This window comes from Tauraco erythrolophus, chromosome 8, assembly GCF_009769465.1.
Source record: "Tauraco erythrolophus isolate bTauEry1 chromosome 8, bTauEry1.pri, whole genome shotgun sequence".
Lineage (NCBI taxonomy): Eukaryota > Metazoa > Chordata > Aves > Musophagiformes > Musophagidae > Tauraco > Tauraco erythrolophus.
Window position 1 is genome coordinate 29,041,605 of NC_141472.1, and position 18,999 is coordinate 29,060,603.

General features: G+C 41.9%; 1 protein-coding gene and 1 long non-coding RNA gene across 4 annotated transcripts in view; one reads left to right on the forward strand and one right to left on the reverse strand.

The window, feature by feature from the left end:
- GYPC (glycophorin C (Gerbich blood group)) overlaps positions 1-15,743 on the reverse strand; it is a 35,108-nt gene extending 19,365 nt beyond the window's left edge. The window contains exon 1 of the mRNA XM_009990214.2: positions 15,668-15,743. Within this exon, the coding sequence (XP_009988516.1) occupies positions 15,668-15,701 (34 nt within the window). The 5' untranslated portion in view covers positions 15,702-15,743. The remainder of the gene's footprint in view (positions 1-15,667) is intronic.
- LOC147528378 (uncharacterized) lies at positions 7,507-15,779 on the forward strand. 3 transcript variants are annotated; one of them, XR_015222312.1, is made up of 4 exons: positions 7,507-9,359; positions 9,918-10,469; positions 12,322-12,437; positions 15,741-15,779. It is a non-coding gene; the product is annotated as an uncharacterized LOC147528378 (long non-coding RNA). The 3 variants fall into 3 exon arrangements; XR_015222310.1 differs by lacking the exon at positions 7,507-9,359 and having other exon boundaries at positions 9,828-10,469; XR_015222311.1 differs by lacking the exon at positions 7,507-9,359 and having other exon boundaries at positions 9,828-10,050.
- The last annotated feature ends 3,220 nt before the right edge of the window (positions 15,780-18,999 follow it).

The window sequence follows — 18,999 nt, forward strand, 5'->3', positions numbered from 1 at the left end:
AGACAGATAGGCAGTAGGAACATATAAGGCTAGTATCATTAGGAAACTGGACTGAAAACAGAAGTAGCAGTGAGTACTTGGATAATATTCATATTTTGGTGAACAATTTAAAAAATGCCATTTTTCTGTGACGATTTCAAAACTTCTGGACCGTGTCCTTAGTGGCTCAAACAGCAAAGGAAAAATCAAAGGGACATTGCTGAAATTTTTTTCAGGTCCTGTTTTGGTCATAACGCAACATTTTTATAGTTTGGACTATATTTTAAACCTTTAAAGCCTGATTCAGCTTGGACAACCCTAGCAATTTCAATAGGGGATTAATGTGTATCATTAAGCAAAGAAATATGGTCTAGTACTTTTCAATAGCAACAAATGCTTGCTATGGCACTTCTCTGATGAACATATTTTTGACTCGCTGTAAAGCCTTTGGGCTGCTTCTTTCCTAAATGTATGAAATATATATGCAGGAAAGCTGAAAGTGAATTGTTGTGAGCTGAGCTGGCTGTTACATTCCACCAGAAAAGGGCATTCTTGTTCTTAACCCTTTTCCTTTCAAGCTGATCCAGCAGAAAATCAGCCCACCAAAAGAAAAGAGGCGGAGGGTATTTACTTATTGGCAAACTGCTCCAAGTCACCATGTGGTCTGACTGTGGGTCACTCTGTTAACAGGGAGGGGTTTGCTCGGTGCATACAGAGACGGCAAAAAGCAGGAATGCTCTTTTGGATGGGTGAAGTACATTATAAATCTACATTTAGAAAAAACAGGTTCCCCAAAAGAGAAGCACAAGGAGAAAAACAGCTGGATAAACCTGGATATTTCCTTGCTAGATTGGTCTGAACAGAACAGAAAACTCCAGATTTTCACAGCCAAAGGACTCCTTTGAAATACAGCAGCTCTAGAAGGCCATGGGAAAAGTTAGGCTTGGCATTCCCTGCATAAGAATTTATTGGAATGCATTAAGAAGTAAAAAGGCCCTCTCTCAGCTGTCAAAATAGGAACCTTAGAGCAGAGCTGTTACTCTGTACCTTTCTCGCTGCCTGGAGGGATGCTGCTCTTCCATACCTGCAGCATCAGCATCAGCAGTCACTGCTGTCTCATTTACACTTGTATCAGATTCAGGCACTGCTCCAACACAGAAAGTGAAATACCAAGTGTATACATACAAGATGGGATTTGCAAAAGCTCTCCCTGTTAAACTGCTTCTGCTTCATTTGAAGTTGGTGGCAGATCTCCCACGCATTCGAACTCCTTGGCTGAGCCAACGGTGAAAGCTTTTAAAAACTCTATTTTATAAATATTACAAACATGACAGAATGAAGGATATATTGTCAAGATCATCATATATAGCCTCTGTCCATCCTCTCTGTTCTCCAACTTCCCAGTTTAATTCATCAGTTGACGCTGCCTAACAGGCTGCAAAAATCTGCTTTCTCAAGCAGTCATGAGAGACCCTGCAAATTTCTCAAAGCTCTTTTACAACATATGCCAAATATTTACCATTGCCTCCAGAGAAGTCTGCTTTGGAACAGTATCATAAGGTCAAGTTATCCCACTGAAACACCTATTAGTACAAAAAGAATGAAAAAAAAAAAAAAAAAGAAGGAAATGAACAAACCAATAGCACTAGCACAGCCCTGGAAAATATGAAGTCATAACTAGAGTTCAGCCAGAGTAGACTCCCATTAAACTTTGTTTAAGAGCCAAGTTCCGCCCTGAGATATGTGCGAGCTGCAGTTTATTTCAGGGGGAGCTGTGCTGTACTTCATGTCAGGGCAAGGCTTGGGCACAAGTATGTATCTGTTACAAGTCAGAGAGGAGTAAAGCCTACATCCTTTTTGCATGTTTTGGTTCCTTCTACATAGCTGGAATAGAAAAAAGAAAGCAGTGGATAAAACAGCCCACGCTTTTACAGGACCTGTCTGTCAAATTTAATTCCTTCTTCCACAAGACCTGAACGCCTGTGTTTCTAAACCCACTAAGCTACTTTCATGAGAAGTGGTAGCATTTCCCTGTGCCCCTACCACCCCACGAGAGTTAAATACCCATGCAGAAGCTCTAAGGTTTGTCTTTTCATCTGCTTTGCTCCTGGGCGTCCCTTTAGGAGACAGTCAGCAAGAAGTGTTCCCTAGGATATGCACAAACTCTATAAAGAAGCAGTATACACAGCAGTCTGGCTTTGCTTCCTTAGAGCCTTCCACCGAATATTTTCATCTGATAAGCAGAAGCTCTGCTGAATGTGGAGGGGAGAAGGAGTGGCAGAGACTTTCTCTACCCAGCTTGCGTTCCCAGACAGGGACTAGGCATAGCGGCACCCTTGTGCTCTGCTGAGTTGCATGGAGAGTTTCAGGTACAGCCTTTCTCGCTGCTGGGGCAGCTTCTGCTGCACAGCTGGCTGTTAGAGGGGACAAAAGGATAAAGCCATGGCCACATGTGTTCTTTGTGGCTCCTGGAGGAACTGTGTTTACCTCGGGCAACAAGGGAGAGGAGTGTCTTGATCCCTGACAGGAGCTGTGCCTTCAGTAATGCTGAGCTCCCAAGGCTGAATTCCTTCAACTTCAAGTTAAAAGAGCTCATTCAGGAAGAGGGAAGAGAGGGAAGTAAGGCTTAGCCCTGCCAAGCGCCAAGTCTGGATGTGAGCCGGAGGTTAAAGTATTTAATAAGAGAAACTCTGGTAAATGCAAAAGTTTTTACAGCCCAAGGCAACCCTTTAAACACTGAAATACTGACTGGCTCAAGAATTTCTCATGCCTCAAATCCCTAGATGCTTGCCTTGTGCTTTAACTCTCCATTAGGCATCTGCTACTGGTTCTAACGGGGAAGGCGGACCATCGCCTCCATGCTCACTACAGCACTTTCATGCTTTTAAGTCCTGGTTAGGCAAGAACACCTAGCACCAACAGGATAAGACATAGGATGGCAATCACTTGTCATGGATATTGTAGTAAATGGGAAGAGGTGGCAGTGTACCTGGGAAAGAAAATCTCTTTTTCTTAATACTGGTGTAACCTAATGGCCAGCTGGTGAGGACCAAGGGAAACCCACAGGCAGCTCCGGTAATGCCACAGCATGACTTCATTGTGCAATGGCAGTGAAACGAAAGATAGGAAAAATTGGTACCAAATCTCATTAGCTAGAAGATGGATTACAAATATCCCAGCAAGGATGTGGAATAGGAAAGACAGATATGTGTGCCCCAGGAGCCTGGAGAGACGATATGGTCCTTGGCCATAGCTGGTGTGCCACGGCTTTGCACCTGTCAAGGGACTGATTTTGCATTTTTTGCTGCATCTCCCCTCTCCCGGGATTATGTTCCGTATGGAGGAGAAGTATCTTCTTTGGGGTATGGATGCTCATGCCCACAGACAGCAAGCTGTTACCTTAATGTGCCAAACAGCGGCAAACAAAATCAATTGCTAAGCTGGACACTCACATCCATCAGTATCTCCTTGGCAGATTTCCCTCAGTCATCCACAAGCCTCAGACCTTGCAGTGTGCTGCAGGCAGCAGGGCATAACTGGGGAAGGCTGGTCCTTTAGGGGGTGAGAGCCTCTTCTCAGGTGTCAGCTGTGAAGGAAATCACTTAGATGGAAAAGAGCATGTGCTAGATGTTCCAGTTTCCAAGCCTATTTTCCTCATTCAGTGAGGAAAAGACACCCCTCTCTTCTGGAATGGATCACAGCCACGATCTTTAACTACAGGACATGTGCTCCTCCCTGCTCCCAATGACTGCTGCAATTTCATATCTCACAAAAACAGGCACCCAGACCTCCAATGGGAGTAGCTTGTATTTCCCCTCTGGCCACCTCCACCAGCTGCCACACTCTGCAAGGTCCTGGGGCTGGGCTGCACCACGTTTGAAAGGGAGGGAGATGTACCCAGCGATTCAGTACTCATGTCACTTAAAAACAGCTCAGTGGAAGCAGTGACATGGAAGTCATGCTCTCATGTGCTCTGCTACTGGCCTCTGGAGAAAACAGGACACAGGATATGCTTCCTGCCTGAGGAAGACTCATAGCAGCCCAGGAGAGAAGGCATGACCTTTTCCTTAAAGGAAATGCAAGTCATGAAGAGGAGTAGGGGTGAAAGCATAGACTGCATTTTCTCTTAAAAACAGTGTCATGCATCTTACCTCCTCCTCCTTTCTCCCCCCGTGTTTAAAGCTGATCCTTACTTATTTAACAATGACACTTTTTAAACAGTTTCATCTGTCTCTGCCACCCCATTGTTGCTCCAGTCAGTCAGGAACCTTCTGACATGAGTCAGATGCTGTTGAAATGAAAGGTTTCATTCATTTCAAATAAAGCAAATCAGTGGAGGTAACCCAGAAGAGACCAGCTTGGCTCACGCTCTGTTGCCAGCTCACAAATGGTTATGCCCCCAGGATGCAGAGATTAAGCATCTCACACAGAAAATGGGAGGAGGAAGAAGAGTCTTTGTCTGAGATTCATAGATTTTAATGGATTCCAGAAGGGGAAATGCAAAAGCATTTACCTCCCCAGTTGCATTCCTGCCTGCCAAAAGCAGGAGGGTTGATTTACTCCTGCTTGTTACAAGGAGACCCTTATGGATCATTAATCCACAGGGAGAATGAGTTCAGGAGCCATAAACAAGTTTTCTTAATGTACAAGAATTTGAATCAGCAGGAAGTTTTCTTCTTTGGGACTATATAGGATCAGTTTATCTTTATTTGCTCCCCACTATCCCCTGCCTTCAATGGTGGTTCCTACTAGCTACCACTGATAAATCCCTCTGTCTTCATTAAAATCTGTGGTGACAGTAAAAGAGGCTGCTGTGAGCTAAGTCAAGACATTTGATGCAGAATCATATTAAAAAGTGAAGATCTGAAATCAGCGAATTCTGATCCAAAGTCCAATGAAACTGACATGAGCAATCTAAAATTCCAGGATACAAGTATCTCAATACCACCGACTTTGGCAGTGCAATGATAACTTGCAGTGAATAAAAGATTTCCTGAGAAGCTCTGCAGAAACCTGAAGGAGACAGAAAAAGTCAACTATTTGTTTACATGTCAGGACCTCAGGTAATAAAGCTGGGTGTTTGCAGCTAGAGCTGATCAGAAAATATGCACAGAAAGTTAGTAGGAAAGGGGGTAGATCTGGTAGACACCTCTTGTTATTATGTTCTCATTTCTATAGGGGTAACAAAAAGAAAAATAGTCTCATTTTATCTCACTTAGGCTCTCTGAAACCACCTGAAACTATTTCCAACAATGCTTCAGTTGCTAAGTGAGGAACATTAAAGACTGGTTATCTCTATTCACAATACACAGACATTTACAAAATGCCACTAGTCTGTAGTGGATGGCATTTTATACTCTTTACCTTGGTGAAAAAATGTGCATCAGAGAACTACATTTCTGTGTTCAAATCTCCCAAGAAGCACTCACTCCACGCCCAGTTTTGCCAGATTCCACGTAAGTGTGGTAAATCCGCATCCTTATTGCTGTAAATTACTTACGAGATCTGAAATGTGACTAAAAGAGAAAATCCAAAGCTGCCTAGTGTCCTTGGGTTTTATGCTCTCCAGTGTCTATGTGTGTGCATGCAGCATCCCTTATTTTAGCTTTTTGTCAAATGTTATATTACAGAGCTAGGCTTTGACAAGTTGAAAAGTATGAAAATTAGAACAATCATGCTTACATGTGTTACCACCTGCTACTTCATTTCTTCCATGGTGCTTAAATGTTCAGGCATGTGGCTTTGAAACACACTACCTTTAATACACTTAAAAACTCCGCTGGATTTCCAGTTTGCTTTGATCTCCACAGTCTGAAGACTATCTCAGAGAATACAAATAAATATGTTTAGGGGAAAAATATTTTCAAGGAGAAAACCCTAAAGTCCTTCCAACTTGATATGCTTTGCCAGTTGATGTCATACCTAAGGTTGTTTTTTGCATTTTATCTTTATGCTTCAGGAGGCCTAGATTTCTGCTCAGAATGAGCAACTTGATGAGGTAAGTTGGGAAGATGGATGTGGTCAGTGCCCCTTATCATGAGCACTGAAGTGGCAAATAATTGTTTGGTGCTTTTTGTTTAGAAAGGAGGTAGAAGGAGACATGATTTCTGTCCTGAGGAATTTACAGACTAAATAAAGCAAACCAAAAAGGATATATTTATGCAACGGAGAAGACTGTTAAGAAGGAATAGGAAGGATGTGAAAGGAAAGATGGTAAGAACTTGCTTTTAATCATGAGTAGGAAGGAGACATTGATTGGAGAGCTGGAAACAGAGGAAAAACTCGGCTAGACCGGGCTATGAGCAAACCAGATTCTTTCTGGGGTGGTACAAGACTACTTTTTCATCTCTCACCACACGTAGTCACCATGTATCACTGCCTTTGTGATAATGGCTTGGACTTGCAGTAATCTCAAATTGTCCCCTGTACAGCAAGTAAGTAGAAATGACAGCTTAGTTCTTGGGTCAAGATGTGGAATGGTTAGCTTGAGAAGCGGGGAACATAAACTGGGGAGATATGGTGAGGTGGATGTTCAAGTCAGAAGCATGGGAGAGGTGTTAGGAGGGACTAGATCCATCCAGCTCTAAAACAGGTGAGATAAAAGGTGTTGGTTTGGTTTTTTTTTTTTTTTTTTTTTTTTTTTGTCGTTGTTGTTTGTTTGTTTTTGGTTTTTTTTTTAAGAATAATCAAGGGTCCTGACACTAATTGTTACTTGAGACTAAAGTATGGAGGAGAAGACACCTCTCAGCTGGAGCTGGGAAAGTGCCAAAGGCAATCAACAAGGTTTCACAAAAATTGGTCCCATGCCATTAAGTGGACACAGTTTGCACAAGAAGGACCTACAAAGAACCTTTCTCCTCCCTGACTTGGTGTTGTTCTTCTTAGCCATGCTGATGTTGGCAGAAGGCATTCACTCCTTTCTTCATGACTGGAACAGAGATAGGAAGAGTGATAGGAAAAGCGACTGGGTGTGCAGCGCACACTAAGTGGTTTTGAAAAAGAGCATGAAAATGATGACTTCCCCTTTTCCCGAAGTAAAGGGGAAGCCAGAACGGAAGCATGACTCTCAACGACAGTTTTGTTTCCTGATCTGCTCTGCTCAACACCTCATGCAGGGTTTTCTGTAGAGATGCAGCCTAGTCCTGTGTCTATCACCCTGTTTTCACCAAGGGCTTAATTGCCATTAGTAACCAATAGTACAGACCCCTTTAAAATAAAATAAAAAAATCCTGACGAGTTCAGTGAGAAGAAAATTGGATTTGTATGTGACAGACTCCAAAAATCAAAGTTCACTGATGTCGTTATGGAAATTCAAGGGAGATAGACAATAATAAACTCTCTCAGTTGCGGAATCAGGATGTAAAAAGTATATCCCAGGTTGTAAATAAAAATTCCTGTGTGACAATAGGAAAGATCTGGAGGGGGGAAGGTGTTGTTTCACAGCAAGCTGTGAAGATGAGAGAGCAAAGAGAAACCAAAGGAGAAAAGTAGAGGGAGGGAGATGGAAGAGGGGGCGACTCCCAAAGGAAACAGGGCCTTAGCCCATAGGATGACAAGGGAAGATTTATGTCTTCCTTGCCTGTGCTTTTCTTCATTCCAACTGCTAGGATTGTGGAAGGTCCTTGAAAGAAGAAAGGAAATGGCATTTGACAACTGGGACCTATGTGTCTCTTCTGTGTTGAGATATGAGCACTTACCTGTGGGCTGAGAAAGAGACAGGAGGAAGGATTAGAAGGTGCAGAGGATATCTGAACTAGACAACCAGAGAGGTCAGGTGTGAGAGAGAGATAATAATAGAGACTGGTCAGCTCTCTGTGAGAATCCTTGCACCACGGATACATCAAGAATTTCATTTTCTGCTCTCTGTGTTGGATAGGCCAGCGACTGTGCTCTTGACATTTGAATAAACCATCAATAGTTAGAAGAACAACCTCTGCTAGCTCATGAGTGCTGATTATTAAAGCCTCAGGAAATAACAGACTCTACTGAAAATGTAATTTCATAATAAATTGGCACATTTCTTGCCCTAGTACATACTAAGAAAACCCTGAAAACAGAATTCAATAACATACTCATATAGATCCCAGAAGATAGAAATAAAATATAAAAATCCAGAGTATCATTTTAAACATACTTCAGAATTTTGAAAACGTACACAAGTTTCCTTCCAAGGGTTGACCACATTTTTATAGCAACTCTTCACTAGAAATATTTTTTTCTCTCCACTCATTCATACATGTAACTCTTTAATCACCGGCGTTTAAGTGATTTGTGGGCTATTTGTTTTACGTAAGGATTATTTGGTTTAGCTAAGGTTGGTCATCAGGAGCTGCATTTTCATCCCATCCAAATAGCAGATGAGAAGTATTTTGCTTTTGTCTTAGGAAGAAGGCTTTTTCAAAGAAAAGAAGCTTATTTTTCCTATGTACAGAGAACAAATTTACCTACACAAAAGGATCAAGTTAACCTGGAGTAACAATTCTGTGAAAGCTACTCCATTATAAATTCATTTTCCCATAACTCTTTGAGAGGAACACAGAAATATGATTGAATTGATTCCTAAGTATTCTGTTTCCAAAAGAGTTTAGTTACTCTTTAAAGAATAACTTTTATTTCAGAGTGAATAAGCTGAAGTGTTCCGTTTTTCTGGAAAACTGTCCTGAAGTGAAGTCCTTGGTGCAACTACCAAATTCTCCCAGCACAGATGAGCTACTAGAAGAACCCAACCCTGACCAAATCTCGTGCCTGCTTGAGGTTTAAACTTGCACCATTCTTTGCATCAAGAAGAGTGTAAACTTGGCCTTTCCTAATCTGGATTCTCCCCTTTTAAACAGCTTGATCCATATAGAATATCTACTTCCTCCTTGTTTCTGAAGTCCTTATCATTGTTTTTCTCTGGATCTTTGCTCATGCAGACTGGGTCCTGAGATAATCTCCAAGATGGATTCAGGCAAATACTGTGATGTCTAAATTCAAAACATGAAGTGATTCAGTGCCTATACCACCATGAGGGGCTAGGCTCCGAGTGCATATACAATAAGCAGAGAGACACCTGAATCTGGCATCTGCAAGGGACAGTTTGCATAAGGCCACTTCACTGATGTTTTACTGTATCATATAAAAAGGCTGTTTTGTAACATTTTCCAACTCCTTATATGTAGCCCATACCTTCTTGCTTTCTTCCTTGTCACTGAGCTTACGGTTCTGTGAAGCCTTCAAAAATCTAGTCTTTTTTTCTGCTACTTTTGAAGGTATCTATCATACAAAAAGGGAAACATGAGTTTGTGGGTATTAGTCTGTGAATAGAGATGTGGCCAGGGAAATGAAACTCTCCGTATCCAGAGGCCTGACTGGTGAAAAGCCACATAAGCCGTGAAAAGGTTGGTGTGTATATATATATGTATGTCTGTGTACCTGTATGCATATAGATATTCAGTATATTATATATACTCATACTCTGTGTGTATATGTGTATGTATATAAAGAGTTCAAATCCATTTTCTAAGTTCAATGTTACTAAAATAGTCCGTTTGCAAAGCTAAACGCCTACACACATGTAAAGATTTGATGTATGATTCTGCATTGCTGTGACCTTGTCATGCATGTTTTGTGTAATGTGGACCGCTTCATAAAACGAGACATTTTAAACATGCAGTCCCTAGTAAAGTAGGCGTTTATCACTCACGATAACATGTAGCTGTCTCGGGGTGTGTTCAAAAGCACCCCTGCAACTTACTGATAAAAAGCTTAACTCCATTTCAGGTCTTATCTGAAGAAGAAAGAGGTAGACCCTCCTGAAATAACTGAATTTATTTTTTTTTCTAAGATGAAAAAGAGAGAGAGAGGGAAGGAAAAAAAAAAAGATCACTTTAGAACTTCAATGCAGTAGAGCAAGTTTAACCCGTTGAGATTTTAAGTGAAGTTTTCTGCTTCATCAGGAAGAACCCTGTGGTGAAACATATGTCAGAAGAGAAGAAGATATGAGAAACTGGCCTCCTTTGCAGATGAGAAGATTAATTAAGAGGAAAATCATTTAGCCAGATGTCTCATTGGTGAAACTACACGTGCAAGGTACACCTGCAATAAGGGAGCAGCATAGCACAGACAATGCACTTGATTTCCATGCTAACATTGGAGAGTTAGGAATCTGGTGTGAATTAGTTCATGCTGACTCTTGGAGAAATGGAGGAGTACAGATCTTATTTCAGCTACAAATTATGAGCTGCATGCCTGTTGTTATAACGTCACAGTATCGTTACTTGGTGCAATTGAGTTATGGGTTACAAATAAATTATCCAGAGAAGACAGTCCTTTCCTCCATTCATGTTCATAAATTGTTGGCAAACCAGACCTGATTTCTCCAAGTGCCACTTTTCTTCATTCACCAAGTAGTTTTTCAGAATGCTTAGCAGCTGGTGAATTTTTCATCAACTCATTACTGGGGTAACACTGTCAAATTCATTTGACTTAGGAACTTCAGTCTTTCAGAGGTAAGTAAAACACAGTCTGTCTGCTGTCCAAATACTTGCCCAGCTAAGGTGTTCGTATAGTCTTCTCACTGCAACATCCGGACATCCCTCAATTTTTCGTGCATTTCCGATCACATCTTGGATGTGAAGCAAAAAACACGTAAACAAAGATCCTACTAGTACCAAATGTTGTGTTTAAAAGTTTTCTGATCTTTCCGTGGGAGACAAATAGGCCAGTTGCAACTGACTTCTGAGCTTTGTTTTTTTCTAAACACGTATTACAAAATTAGAGAGTCGGAAGCAAAGAACTGTTACCCCAGTGGATCTACTGGAATCAATACGAATTCCTACCTCCTGGCTGCTATAAATGCCTTCCCAGAGCCAAAGGCTGCCTCTCCAGCAGTGCCCCAGTAATTTCTCTCCTACCTGTAATCTGCCCTCTCTATGTAGTCTACCAGCCTTTTGGAGAAAGGGTGATCGTGCAGCACCTAGCACAATCAGAACCCTCTGTTGGCTTAAATTTCTCTATGCTATAGGAATACTAATCCCTCAACAACAATAGAGACAGGCATTCCACAGAGCAGACACACAAACAGACTTTCATTAAAGAATGCAGTCCCGAAAGCCTGTTTTACAAAAGGCTTTGCTGATTGGACTCAGTCGTTTGAACAGTGATGGATACGGGGTATATTCCACCAGAGCCTAGAAAGAAAGGTGCAGCAGTAGCGGCAAGGAGATGCAGACACTGCACAATTCTGTAACACTAATAGGATTAAGTACATAACCAGCCACAACCTGAATCTCTAACATCTACTGGGTAAATAATTGCCTGTTTTTGTTTTTGTTTTTGTTTTTGTTTTGTGGGGATTTTTTTTGTTGTTGTTGGTTTTTTTGTGAAAAGCAGTGCCCAGAAATGCTGAGAACTCTGTATTTTAAAAAAGCAGACTCCTATCTGGGTGGACATCCCCCTCATTCTCTCCAGTTTAGCAGTTTGCCAACATTTCTGCTGTTAATTACTGAAATTTCAGATGCATTCTGAGCCTTTCAATTTGCAGACTTTCATATCATCTCAGACAATGAGGGTGTCAGGAGAGCCCTGGGGTATAAAGCCAAATTTTCGAATGCGTATGCACAGTGGTGGGAGACAAATATACAAGCAGAGAAATTCGATTTACATAAATGCTTGTGGGACACATTTTGAGGCTTCTGTGCTAAAAATGAGAGGTTATTATAATCTACAGGTTTCCTTGCTTATAAATACTCGCAGGTTTACCAGTGAAGACCGAAATTTTCATAATCAATAGCCTCCATATTTGTTTATTAGATACTGTCACAGACAAGCGCTTCTGTTGATTAAGAGCAATGAAATCAAATCTATTGCCAAGGCAGTGAATAACAAGATTAAAAGTCTATGGGATTCATTTGTGGCTTTTCACAGGCCCTGTGTGAAAGGTAAGTAGTATTGCTCCTGGAATGTTTCAAGGATCAGTTTGCAGCCCCAAAACATATAAAGATAGGGCAAGGCTGTTCTCAGAACCAGACTCGCTATTCACAGCTGTAAGTCACTTTGCCTTTATCAATGGCCACCTTTGCCAAGTTCTTGGCCTTTCTGGAGGGCACAGCCCACACATACTTGGCTGTATTTGCCAGAAGCCCTAGCTGTCATTGCGACAGGCGGAGAAGCTGGGCAAGATGGAGATGAGACCTCCTGCGGGCGGGATGGAGGTAGCAGCAGGATCTGCTCCCCCTGAGCAGGGCAGGGCTTGCACCTGGGCTACTGCTGAACCATAGCTGGCAATGCGGATGGAAAGCATACAGCTCACAAGGCTTGCCTTGCTTCATCCTGTTCCTGATCCTCTTCCTCTCTCTGCAGCTGGGGCATGGCCTGAGGTCCAGTCTTGCCTCCTGGTTTCCTTTTGGGTCAATTCTTCTACATAACAGAGACTGCACTGCTTCCCCGCACACCCAGAAGGAAGATGTCATCTGCTGGTAGGTGATAACGAAGAGAAACTGCTCTCCTTAACCACTAGTTCCTTTGACAGCTGGCACTGGGAGTGTAAGAGGCCCCAGATAAAACATTCCCGGCATGCCAAGTACAGGTGAAATCCTGTAAGGTGCAGAGCACCTTCTCCAGGGGTATGAACACCTTCGACCGCAAAGATGGCTTTGCATAGATCACTGCCTCCCCAGACTGAACCTTCAACCCAGTGACGTTTATTTGCATGAGCCTTTCACCTCATTTGAGCTGTCCCATTGCCTTGGAACTGGGTCACTGCAGTCTAAAAGAAAGAGAGCAAAAAGCTGCAGTCTGAACAGAGATTGCCAAACCTGTGGAATTCCTCAGATTTTTGTAGTAAGTCAGGCAGCTACTGCCTGTACGTCTGAGCAGAGGTGGGAGGAAACAAATGATGAATTTAAAAACCAGGAAGTTCACATTCTTACAGTCAGGGTAGGTCCCTTTTATATCAGAAGAAGAAGAAAAAGAGAAAATGGAGTTATATTCACAGCACAATATTGTATTGAATCCCAGCCAACGAAATTGTAGCCCAACTCCATTTTTGGCTTTGGTAGCAGACTTCTTTCCTTAAGTATTCCATTTTATTCCAGCCACACACAAATGTCTACTAAAAATGACCAATGGAGTAAATGTACACACACTGCCTAAAATCAGCAGGCTGAATTATTGGCTCCCTTGGCTCTCTGCTGAGTATGCAGAGACCACTCAGAGCGATGGGATATCTGAAGAGGGCAGCAGAAGTGCCCGAGTTTAGACGGTGTGGCATCCCCATACAGAGGCAGAATACAGTTGCAGGGTTCACAGAGTTGAATATTTTACATCTGAAACAGTAGTCTGCTCCCACTTGGATTGCCAGGGTCATACTGTATTTATAGAATGAATAAAAATTCCTTATCAGCCCTGAGCGAATACAAGCAGATAAGCAAAGAACGTGAGCAATTAGGTAACTTAGCACTGTTCAGTTTACATCTGTAGGCAGCTGCTCTGTGGTCTCACCTGCAGGTACTCAGCAAAGAATTAATATGTTCAGTACAGTAAAAGGGCTTTGCTGATTCTTTATGCATTTTCACACCCATTTCAAACTTTTTCGCTATGGTTATGAAGCAAATTTGTTTTCCCAATTACTCTGCCTCTCTGGCAAACATCTGCTGTCCATGCTGTGCAGTGCCTGTCAATACACTGATCTTTCAATACCTTGTTTCTTGCAAAAATTGCTGTAATTTCACTAAGAAATAAGACCCTTTTCCCCAAGACCTACCCTGAAAACCTCAAGTATTATAAAAACAATGCACTAAACTTGCATTATACAGGAATACAGTACCATCAAATTCCCCTCTAATTTGTTTTCTTAATTGGTAAATTTGATTAATGTAATTTAAAAAAAAAAAAACAGACAGAGACAGACTGAAACAAAATATAAGAACATTCTGTCTGAATCAGTAAGGCAAATCATGAGGGCAAATAAAGAATAGATAGTCACTATTTTTCAGTCAGAATACTACTTCTAGCTTGATTGCGAGCCATTTGTTTTCACTGGCAATCATATGATTGTAAAATGATTCAAGCTGAGAATTCCTGCCTAGATTTTGGAAAAAACAAGAGAACCTGATGCATCAGCTTTTTTCATTATGAACAGACAAAAGGCCCCATGGGTTACTAACTCCTCATCCAGATCCACCCTAGGGCCTTCCATGGGGTCCTCTGATAACCTGAGTCTGTCAGAGCAGTGATTCATGATGTATTCAGGACTGTAGAGCTGCTACTGGACATGTCACCTGGCCAAGCCTGTCACTAAAGATACAAGATTGAGTTTGGACCCTTGTTGATATTGCATAATGAGCAAAATGCATCTCAATGAGTCACAACCACGCTTCTGCACACGCTTGGAGAGTACCAATGGCAGTAATTTACTCAAGCTTTTCCAAACCCAAACTCTCAGAATTCTGAATTAGCCTGCATATTTCTTTCCCGTCATTAATAGAAAATAAGCTGTCATAAAAACAACAGAAAAAACAGATATAATATTCTAAAGTGCTTAATAAAATAGAATAAAATCTAATATAAACCTAGTGCCTAGTCTTTCTTGTTGGAACTTGCAAAAAGGACTAAAGAGTAAATAGAAATTGCTGTTTGGGATCCCAGAGATGCTGATCACTATGTCATTTCTACTGGATCAGCCTGCCTCATTTGGAGCTGGGGAAACATTGTCAGTGTCAACATCCATACAGACCAAATATTCTTACAGCAATCTCTGGATCAAACCCTGAATCGTAGGCAGCCTCCAGAAATGCCGTCTGTACTTTCTGCCTTCATTACTGATACCATGATATGATAAACAATACTGCTATTGGCAGCTTGTTTATTAAAAATAATACAAAACTACTGCCTTGAATTAAAGCAGGAAAGATTATACTAAAGCCATAAAAGACATATGGAACTGTTATTGCAGCACTAAAAACTCAGAGTTTTCCCATTGACTTTTCTCAGCTTATCAAATCAGAATCTACCCGACTTCCCCTCCGCTTTCTTTTAAATACTGTCCCAAAATGAACGCTACCGTGCTGCAGCTAAGCCTTGCTTGACTGTTTGGGCCAAATTCTCTCTTTTCAAATTTACTGAAATGTGCAGAGTTATGCCAGCAGAGGACTTTCCCTCCTGTGCCCTCTCTTGCTGAGAAACTCATTTGTTTGTCCTTAAGCCTGTGTTTCTAAATTTCCAGGAGCAGAATCACATTGTGGCTTTAAATATAGACTGTCAGTTTGTGGCTTGCATCTCAAATTACACACAGACAGCTTCAGACTCTAAACACAAGTTGGGCAGCACCATTAATATCTTAGAAAAGCGTCAGTACGCTTTTTATATTTTCATTCCTGAAGGCAGGGGGAGGGAAAAACATTCAAATGAAACTTTTCTAAGCCAGGGTTTAGACGGAAACGTTACTAACTTTGGTCAGTCCTATTCAGGAGTCGGAGTTTCAGTTCTTCACACACACACTCGCTCACAAACACAAAGAATGAAAAAGGAAAACAGTTTCATCACAACTTTTTTTCTTCAGGATTAGTCTCAGGCGTTCTTTTTTCTTTTTCTTTTATCTTTTTTCTTTTTTTTTTTCCATACGAAACACATTAAACAATCTTTTCCTTAAGCGGCAGACTGGTAAATCCACTCTTATTGTAAGGAAGGGGGGGGAAAGGGTACTCACGTGGTCGAGATGTCGCATTGTTTTGGTAACTCATAATTTACGCCTTTGAAAAATGCCTTATTTGTGTTGACAGTATCTCTTCCCTGCTCAGAACCGACGGCGGGATTGACCAGAACAGCTGGAAGAGCCCAGGAAAATGCTTCTCTTGTTCGGGTTCTCCTTGCCTGGCTCCTGACCCCTTTGCAACTGGAAAAGGAAACAGCACATGTGTCATTCTCTTTTGCCTGTGTAGCTCACATGAGCGGGGAGGGGCACCCATTTGCAGATAGCAGTAACTGTATTCGAGTTTGCAAGTTGGATGTATTCCACCGCTTTGCTTTTACGAGCCAGCAACCAGTGGAAAGAAAACGCTCTTTTCATTCATAGCTTAAGCTAGACGCACCTATTAGATTCGCTTCCCAAACCCCTACCCACCACTGTTGATATTATTTAAGTGCAAAACTTGCTGCTGACTCCTTTCCCGAAATGTCTGTTATCTGTGGGTGAGATCGGAAGTAGAGCTTTCAGTTTTCATTGCCCAGCAGCACCCTTAACACTCACAGCCTAACCGATTCTGTCCTTTTAATGGGTGAAAATTGAGAGCGACATTTACTGGGTCAGAGTAGTTATGTCAGCATATAGCATGAATCTACACTGTGCTCAGTACAAGGAGGAACCTGTGGTTGTGGCACAGGCTGAGACACAGGTAACTCCAGTCCTGGCTCTGACACAGGCTTCTTATAGCACCTTGGGCAAAGCATTTAACCTCTGCCTCAGTTTGTCATCTGTAGAATAAAGGTGATACAACTGATTTCCTCCCAGCCTTGATATTTTTATCTGCAGGCAGGCATTGTTTATAAATAAGATATATTTATTGGTCTTCATGGGTTAATTTCCTCATACTCCACAGCAAGTTTTTTCAGCCTGGACTAGGCTACCAGCTCCGTTGTTTACATTGCTACCATTTAAAGCTATCTGCTTGGCTATCTGCATGTTATACTGCCATCAGCAGTATGTAGTTGTTGCAAGTATGCATATACAGTCTGTGGTTGACACAGACTAGGACTTCTAGGTCACACCAAAATAGAAGTAATTTATAACCCATATGTCTTAGACACTAAGAAGAGTGGACAAAGTTTTCATTTTCCTGGTCTCTGTGAGTCAGGATGAATTAACTGCCTCCCTGTGACAGCGAAAACTCAGTAACCATAGGAATGGAAGTGGAAAAAAACAGAGTCATGAAAATCAGGCTGAGACTCATCCTGTTTTGCAAAACTGTCGCAGGATATTTCTGTGAAATCATCTCAGTGACCTCCTACAAGAAACCAATGCTGCAAACTTGGTTCACAGTATTTATTTAACAGCTATAGGATGGAAAAAAGAACAGTGACTTATTTACATGCCAATGACAAATAACAGCTTGTTTGCGAGCACGGATACAGTAAAAAACTTCGGTCAGCATTTTCCACACTGGGTTCGTGGTGGAGAGCCCTGGAACATTTAGTGATAGACAGAGCAAAGCAAGGCACAAAACAAAGAGGGAAAAATAATAGCAAAAACTCCTGACATTGCTCCACTGGCTTCAACTCTATAGCACAACACTGATTTACACCAGATAGCTTCTCTGCAAAAATACTGATGGGCATGTTACCTATTACTTCTTCTGCTATATTTGAAGCACAAAGTGCACAGGTAAAATTGGGGCTTTCTGTCCTGGAACATGAGAATTGTTGTCACGCAAAGTTATTACATTTAATATTTCATCATCCTGATCCCTGAGACATTTCAGAACTGCTGTTGAGAAAAGGCTTCTCAGCAACTGCAGGCGAGTTGAAGGATGGAAAGTATTGATGCCTTCATTATGTCAGTGTCAGCGGTTTAGATCCTTCCCTGGAGTTTTGTGACAGACTACTCAAAATGGCATACACACAACCAGGTGGGGTCCCCTTGGATCCCGGTTAGCTCCTAGTACTGAACCCCTTTGCATCCATGCAACACATCCTGCATCTGTCTTCTTTGTTCTTATTAAGGCTACTCTCCTATCACCAAAATCATTGGGAGAGTTATACCCAAGTTTGCATAAGAAGATCCTGGCAGAACTAAGTCCACATGGGAAAGTCCCCTTTAATACCTTGATATCTTCAATTTTCTTAGGACTTCTTTCTTTGTTTATTGAACAGGCTGGGATTCCTAGGAAATCAGAGGGCCATTTCCCAAGGGTGTTGCTTACCCTCAAGCAGGCCATTAAAGAGACCCTCCCTGACCTTTCCCACTCATCAGTAATGGGAAATATGTGAGGTCGAAAAGGGAAGTAAGCATCACAACTCCACACAGCCCAGCACACTTCCGGAGGAGCCTGAGACCAGGTCACAAACTAAAGAGGAGCCCAATGCTCCCTGCCTGCCCCAACCCTCAGCTGGTTGGCCCTGGGGGACAGGAGGCACTGAAGGAACCCAGAGGAAAAGATGGGAGTGGTGTGGTGGTGGGGAAAACATGTGATTAATTGTTAAATTCCAGCTTGTCTGAACTCTCTCCTGAACTTTAAATACAGCTGTGGCTTCTGGAAAAAAAGCCTTGCAGAAGGCAAAAGGATGAAGATAACACAAGGGTAGCTGAAAGCATTTCTTATCTAAGGGCGGTGGCATTCATATTGGATCCACTGGATCTGTGGAATAACACAGATATGCTGGGAAGTGCGTGTGTCAGCCGCGTGGCTTTCATCTGCCACATACTTGATCTTCTGGGGCCACCATGTTCCCATTAACCTGCAGAAGTATCGGTTTCCTGCCCTGGTTAATACTTCTGTATCTCCAACCTTTGAAAGCTCAGAGTGTTTTTCTGAGCAAGGAAAACAAAATTCCTTTTTTGTCTCAGTATTGCCTTCAAATATGACAGTCCTTTTAGGTCCAAGAGTGTTAGCTCAGAAGTGGGACCTCTTTTTCCTCTGATACTGCAACTTCACCTCCTCCTCTTAAGCACAGCTATATAATGAATTCATAGTCAGGCCCACACAGTTGTTCTCTTTGATACTATCTTGCTCCAAGATAAATGATATTTCACAGTCGTTCAGGCTGAGCAAGTCGATTCCACGTGCTGCAGCTGTTGTTCCCAACAGGAAGGGAGGGTTTAGGTGACACTCGAAGGAAAAAAAATAAATAAACCAAAGCAAAAAGTCTGTCTTCAGGAAGTTATGTCTGACAACAATAAGACATCGGACTAGAAATCCTTGTCTTCACTGGATTTTTATGACAAAACATAATGCAAAATTTGTAATCTCAGCCTGTAAAAACTGTGGCAAGATTGAAAGAGGCCAAGCAGAAATCTTTCAGTAATAGTCTTTGCTGTCCACCCTA